Genomic DNA, 7,435 nt, shown 5'->3' with positions numbered 1-7,435 from the left:
GCTACAGGGGCACTGGTTAACTCCCGTGGCCTAGACCGTCCACAGCCTCCACGGTCCAACCCTATATCTAATCGTACCCCCTCAGCACCTATTCGTGCAGCCCCACCCCGGACCTGTTTTCGTTGTGGATCTCTGACCCATTTATTTTCAGCATGCCCTTTGAATCTCCGCCCTACCCCATCAGGGCCCACAGGAAAGCTCCCTGCTCCCCGACCGATTGCTGCTATCTCTTCACCAGAACCCAATATCCGCCAGCAGGTTATCCAGACCGTGCGACAGCATACCACTGACACAGCGGTTGCCACATCCAGCCCAAGAGAGGTAGTATCAGAGGAATACATTGTCATGGGGATGGGCTGGGGAAATAATGGCCAGCCAAGAAAGCATGTACTTCCTGTCCTGGTCAATGGGAGACAGGTAGAAGGATTCCTGGATTCAGGATCTTGTATTACCCTAGTGGAGCCCCATATTGTCCCTACAGATGCAGCACAAAAGGTAAGAGAACCTGCGGCTGACTGTGACAGACCCCCTTCCCTTGACTTACTCCACCCCACTACCTTTAGGGAAGATCAACACACTGACCCTACTTTAGAGCGTATGCGAAGTGAGGCAGGAAAACCCCCTAATGAGCGGTGGGAACAGATTGTGTGGGAGCATGGGTTACTCTATAGGATTGTGAAGGGGGACCCTGACCAGCCATGGAAGTGTTACCGCCAACTTATAGTGCCTCAGAGTTACCGCGCCCAGCTTCTTCATATGGCACATGAGATTCCCCTAGCAGGACACCAGGGCGTTACCCGCACCCGACACCGTTTAACCCAAAATTTCTACTGGCCTGGTGTCTCTCAGGAAGTGACACGGTACTGCCGCACATGTGACAGCTGTCAGAGGACTGGCAGGGCAAATGACAAACCCAGGTTTCCCCTTTGTCCCTTGCCCATCATTAGTGAGCCCTTCCAACGGGTGGCAGTTGATCTTATTGGGCCCCTCAGCCGGCCAAGCCGTTCTGGGAAACAGTATATTCTCACTGTAGTTGATTATGCCACCCGATACCCAGAAGCGGTAGCCCTGCGTAAAATTGATGCTCCTACAGTGGCTGACGCCCTAATCCAGATTTTCAGCCGGGTGGGCTTCCCTAGTGAAATCTTGTCAGACCAAGGGCCCCAGTTTACATCCCAATTGCTTCAATGCCTGTGGCAGCGTTGTGGGGTCAGGCCTATCCACTCATCCCCATACCACCCACAGACAAATGGTCTTTGTGAGAGATTTAATGGGACACTAAAGTCCATGCTACGGACCTTTGTGGAATCGGGTGAGAAGGACTGGGAGCGTTATTTACCCCATTTGCTGTTTGCCTATCGAGAAGTTCCCCAAGAATCCACAGGATTCTCTCCCTTTGAACTGCTGTATGGTCGGAGGGTCCGTGGCCCCTTAGATTTACTCTGTGAATATTGGGAGGGGGCCCCACAATCCCAAGAGGTCCCCGTCATCCCCTATGTGTTAAAATTCCGCCAGCGTCTGGAACAAATGATCAGCCTGGCACATAACCACCTCTCTGCAGCTCAGCAAAGGCAGAAGGTGTGGTATGACCGTAAGGCCAGGGAGCGCAGGTTTGTGGAAGGAGACAAGGTGCTCCTCCTAGTTCCCACACGGCATGATAAGCTCCAGGCTGCGTGGGAAGGACCCTATGTGGTGACCCATAAGCTTCATGATACAACATATGTGGTAACCCCTCCCGATGATCCATCCCACTATAAGACTATCCACATAAATATGATGAAGCCCTATCACGTAAGAGAGGATATTGTTAGTGCCATCTGTAGTCTCCCAACTGAAGATACAGATGACCCCCCACTCCCCAACCTTATTGGAGAGGTCACTCCAGCCAAGGGTATAGACTCAGTCACCATAAATCACCACCTTACCCCATCTCAACAAGACCAGCTTTGTCAAATTTTGCATTCCTTTTCTCCCATGTTTTCTGCCAACCCAGGTTGCACCCACTGGGCTGAACATAAAGTAGACACAGGAACTCAGTTACCTGTGCATAGTCCTGCTTATCGAGTGGCTGAAGCTGTTCGGCCCGAGGTGAAAAGTCAAATAGACGAGATGCTGGCCCTTGGGATTATTACTCCTTCCCATAGTCCGTGGGCTTCCCCTGTGGTGCTGGTGCCCAAGAAGGATGGGAGTACCCGATTCTGTGTGGACTATAGGAGACTCAATGACGTGACAACCACCGACGCTTACCCAATGCCCAGGGTAGATGAGCTATTAGATAGGCTGGGAAATGCTAAATATTTAACTACCCTGGATCTCAGCCGTGGTTACTGGCAAATTCCCCTTGCCCCTAGTGCCCAGGAAAAGTCAGCCTTCATCACCCCATTTGGTCTGTTTCAGTTCACAGTAATGCCATTTGGCATGAAAAACGCCCCCGCCACGTTTCAGCGTCTTGTGAACAGGCTGCTGGACGGAATGCAGGACTTTGCCCAGGCATATCTGGATGACATAGCTGTCTTTAGCCAGACCTGGGAGGAGCATATGCAGCACCTCCAGCGAGTGCTGACACAAATTCAGAATGCTGGGCTCACCCTTAAGGCAGAAAAGTGCCACCTAGCTATGGCCGAGGTACAGTACTTAGGACACAGAGTTGGGAGTGGTCAGCTCCGCCCTGACCCTGCTAAAGTGGAGGCAATTTGCCAGTGGCCTATACCTAAAACCCAGAAGCAGGTATTAGCCTTCTTAGGAACTGCAGGTTATTATCGTAAATTTATTGCTAACTATAGTACTATTGCAAAACCCTTGACAGATCTGACAAGCCGCAAGTGTTCTCGAACCATTGTGTGGACCCCAGAATGTGAATCAGCCATGAACACTCTCAAACAAGCCCTGGCTAACTCCCCTGTGCTGGCTGCCCCAGACTTCTCACGACGCTTCCTTCTGCAAACGGATGCTTCCAATTTTGGCCTTGGTGCTGTACTTTCCCAAGTTAATGGCCATGGGGAGGAGCATCCAATTGCCTACCTGAGCAGAAAGCTGCTCCCTCGAGAGGCTGCCTATGCCACTATTGAAAAAGAGTGCATGGCAATTGTATGGGCCTTACAGAAGTTGCAGCCCTATCTGTATGGCAGGGAATTTACTGTTGTTACAGACCACAACCCACTCAGTTGGTTACAGAGAGTTTCAGGAGTCAATGGAAAACTGCTGAGATGGAGCCTCCTGCTTCAACAGTATAACTTCACCATTCAGCACAGGAGGGGAAAAGAGCATCACAATGCAGATGGCCTCTCCCGACAGGAGGACTAAGAAACCAGCAGTGGTTCCTGAGGCTCTCCCTAAGAGTGGGGAGCCCCAGAGAAACCACTTGTTCCCAGGAGGGAGAAATGTGACCAAAAACCCCTTCTACTGGCCCCATTTTACCTATAGTTTACTGACTAGTACACATACAATCCAAGATGGTGGTTCTTTGTTCTACTTTCCCGCCAAAAAGCTTGAAACAAAGGAGCTCCCAGGATTGCCCTCCAGAAGAGCTGGACAAACCCCTCCAAGGTATTTCCCCCTCCCCTCATGATGCTGCAGGGCCCCTGCCAATCAGACCTGCTTGGGTGGGGTTAACCAGAAGCAGGGCCGGCCTCCCAGCCAATCAACCCTAGGGGGTGGGGAAAAGGGCAGGGTCACCAGATGCAGGGTATAAATACCAGGGGGAAGGGGGGAGAGGGGTTGTTGTTCGTTTGGGGTGTAACCTGGCTGCGGCAGGTCACCCTCCTCTGCGGTTCCTTGGAGTTTATCCTAGCTGAGGCAAGAAGACTCCCTCCAACAGTTTGGATCTCCCTACCTCCCAGAGGACTGTTTATACCTGGATCCCCTTGAGGTATGGTTATTCTGTGGATTCACCCAAAGGCACTTTGCTCCTTACCCCTTTGAAATTGCCCAAAGGAACTCCCTGACTTTGGATTGGCCTGGAGGGCGTGTGCATCTTGGAGTGGATTGCTCCAAGGGAGGCTCTTTATTTCGGACCAGGAGTGTTTTGGGACTTGGGGGAGTTCACATGCTAATGCCGTGTTCCTGATCTACTGTTTGTTGTATATCGGAAATAAACCCCTGTGTAAACCCCTCTTAAAGGTGTGGTATTTCCCTGTGTGTGCTAGTTGGTCATACGTCACACGTTACGTGACAGTGGGATCTTAGGGAGATTAATGCATGACTGAGAGATTGGAAGGAGGGTTTTGGGTTTTTGAAGAACTGGGCTGATTTTCTTAACTACAGGGATGGGCTGCATCTCAATGATGATGGTGCAGCTTTTTGGGGAGAAGATGGCTAGAGGGTTAGAGGTTTTTTTTTTTTAAGAAAAAATTATTTGTAAAATTTTCCACAAAATAAACACTCATAAAATATAACATTGCTTGAGTATTTGGGTTGGAGGGGATTTTAAACTAGGTGTGTGGGGGGGGGAGGGTTCTGTAAAGGATTCCATGGAAGACAGGTTAGATGAGGTAAAGTGGGCAAAGGAAGGGAAAATCGGGGAGGAGATTTAGCTGGGGGTACTGTTAAGGATAGGGAGGACCACATGTCATATGTTCAATATGGTACCAGTATTAAATGTATGTTTGCAAATGCAAGGAATCTGACTGGTAAAAAGGGAGAGCTAGAGGTGCTGCTGCTTGAGGGAAAATATAATGTGATTGGTGTGGCCGAAACATGGCTAAATGAGTTGCATGACTGGGCAGTTAAAAGAAAACTATACTCGACAAACCATGTAGGTCTCTATTAAAAGATATTGCATAAAACAGCTCATATATAAAACCCTGCTTCATGTAAATAAACCATTTTCAGAATAATATACGTTTCTAGTAGTATGTGCCATTGGGTAATCATAAATAGAAAATTGCCATTTTAAGAAATAAGGGCCGCCCCCTGGGATCGTACGATTCACTGTGCAAACAAACATACTAACAAACCATACTTATTAGGTCACATGAGCCAATTAACAGACAGAGTTCAGTCTTTTGCTTCAGCACTTCTTCCTGTTACAGTTATAGTTGTATTATTTCTGGTCAGCTGATCTCTGTGGCAGCACACAGACCATCACAAAATGGTGGCTCAAGGCAAGAGATGTAAAAGGCAATATTTACTTAAATATATGGACCAATTTGGTAAGATTCTTTAATATGCCACTTAATATGATGTAAACTATCTGTTGCTTAAGTGTTCATTTTGGGGGTATAGTTTTCCTTTAATATCAGTGGCTTGTTTTGAAGGGACAGAGGAAATAGAAAAGGAGGAGGGGTATGTCTGTTTGTTAGGCAGCATTTAAAAGCTTATATAAAGTAGGAAGTGATGTTAGAAAATGAGGGTGCGGTGATTTTATAGGGGGTGGAAGTCTTATGGGTGGCGTTCTTGACCAATTTTAAAGAGTCTAGCAAACTAATTATAGGAGTATGCTATAGACCCCCTAATGTAAGTGAGGAGGAGGCTAAGCTCCTGATTCAAATAGGAAAGGCTGCTAATTTGGGGAAAGTACTGATATTGGGGGATTTTATTTACCCAGTTATTGAATGGAGCAACAGTACTGACAGGTCAGTTAATGGGAACAAGTTTATTAACTTGTTGCATGACAATTTTATGGCACAGGTTGCTGAGGAGCCAACCAGAAAAAATGCTATTCTGGATCTAGTGATCTCAAATGACCCAGAACTTATAGCGAATGCGCAAGTAATTGAACCCCTGGGTAATAGTGACCATAATGTGATGTAATTTAATGTCTGGTGCAAAAAACTAATATACACTGGGGCAACAAAAACCATGAGTTTCAGAAAAGCTCATTTTAGTGCATTGAGGGCTGCCCTTCAGAGCATTGATTGGGGCATTATGTTTTCAGCTTACAAACAGAACAGAAATGGATGTCATTTAAAATTATATTAAATCATTACTGTTCTTAATTTATTCCCTTAAGGAGTAAATATAGAAGCACTAAGAATCACCCTATGTGGCATAATATAGAAGTAAAGTAGTTAATAGGAAAGAAGAGAAAGGCATTAAAAATGACACGTCTTTTGAGACAGAAGCTACATTTAAAGAAGAACTAAACCCTATTAAAAATGAATAGGGCTAAAAATGCCATATTTTATATACTGAACTTATTGCACCAGCCTAAAGTTTCAGCGTCTCAATAGCAGTAATGATCCACAACTTCAAACTTGTCCCAGGGGGTCACCATCTTCGAAAGTGTCTTTGACACTCACATGCTCAGTGGGCTCTGAGCAGCTGTTGAGAAGCTAAGCTTAGGGGTTATCACAAATTATCAAGTATAAAATGAGGTTGGCCTGTAATATAAGCTAATGCTACAGGGCTGATTATTAAATTCTGATGCTACTTGCACTGGTTTCTGTGCTGCCTTGTAACTATCCATATTAATTAGTAATCAGCCTTATACTGTGACATTTATATTCTATGTATACTGTATATTGTGAGTGGGTCCCTAAGCTCAGTAAATGACAGCAGCACAGAGCATGTGCGGTGAATCAGCAGAAAAGAAGATGGGGAGCTACTGGGGCATCTTTGGAGACACAGATCTTCAATGCTAAAGGGCTGTGGTTGCCTTGGGCTGTTACAGAAGCACAAAACAAAATGTAACACATTTCTAGCCAACTTTTTTAGTTTAACTTTCCTTGTCCTTTAATGAATATAAACACTATAATAAATTTTGTAAAACAGCAATCTAGAAGGCAAAGGAAGGAAATGAGAAGCACATTGCAGCTGAGGCTAAGACTAACCCGAAAATGTTTTTAAGTAGATTAATAGTAAAAAGATGCAGGTTGAGAGTGTTGCTCCTTTAATGGTACCAGTATAGTTGTAACGGGTACAGAAAAGGCAAATGTGCTAAATCAGTTCTTTTCTTCAGTGTATACAATAAAGGGGTCAGAGTTCCCAGGCTCACTTCCTAGCTGCACTGATGGCTCAGCTCAGTCTAGTCAGTGTCTGACTCAGGATATGATTCATAAAACTTAAATAAAAATGAATGTAAACAAGGCTCCAGGGCCAGATGGCATACACCTCTGGGTTCTAAGAGAGCTTAATTCAGTTTTAGATCGGCCCCAATTTCTGATTTTCTCAGATTTGCTTTCATCTGGTATGGTGCCTATGGATTGGAGAAAAGATGATGTTATTCCAATATTTAAAAATGGATTACGATCTCAGCCTTGCAATTATAGACTAATAAGTTTGATATCTGTGGTGGGAATATTATTTGAAGGCTTGTGAAGGGATCACATTCAAAATTTTGTCCTAGTGAATGGCATTATGAGCAGCAATCAGCATGGCTTTATGAAGGATAGATCATGTCAGACAAATTTGATTGCATTTTATGATGCTGGACAGTGGGGGAGCAGTGATCTATTTGAATTTTGCCAAATTGTTTGATACAGTGCCCCACAATTTG

The 7,435-nt window shown here is 45.6% G+C and overlaps 1 protein-coding gene across 1 annotated transcript; it reads left to right on the top strand.

Moving 5' to 3' along the window:
* Positions 1-537: 537 nt before the first annotated feature.
* On the top strand, positions 538-4,112 carry LOC121397047. Its single transcript, XM_041572860.1, has one exon. The coding sequence runs from the start codon at positions 598-600 to the stop codon at positions 3,301-3,303; it is 2,706 nt and encodes a 901-aa protein (XP_041428794.1). The 5' UTR covers positions 538-597; the 3' UTR covers positions 3,304-4,112.
* The last annotated feature ends 3,323 nt before the right edge of the window (positions 4,113-7,435 follow it).

Source organism: Xenopus laevis, chromosome 8L, assembly GCF_017654675.1.
Source record: "Xenopus laevis strain J_2021 chromosome 8L, Xenopus_laevis_v10.1, whole genome shotgun sequence".
Taxonomy (NCBI): Eukaryota; Metazoa; Chordata; class Amphibia; order Anura; family Pipidae; genus Xenopus; species Xenopus laevis.
Note: the sequence above shows the minus strand (reverse complement) of the source record. Positions and strands in the feature narration are given on the sequence as shown.

Excerpts from the sequence above, each read along its gene's own strand:
- LOC121397047 (XM_041572860.1), top strand. The coding sequence starts at position 598 with ATGCGAAGTGAGGCAGGAAAACCCCCTAATGAGCGGTGGGAACAGATT.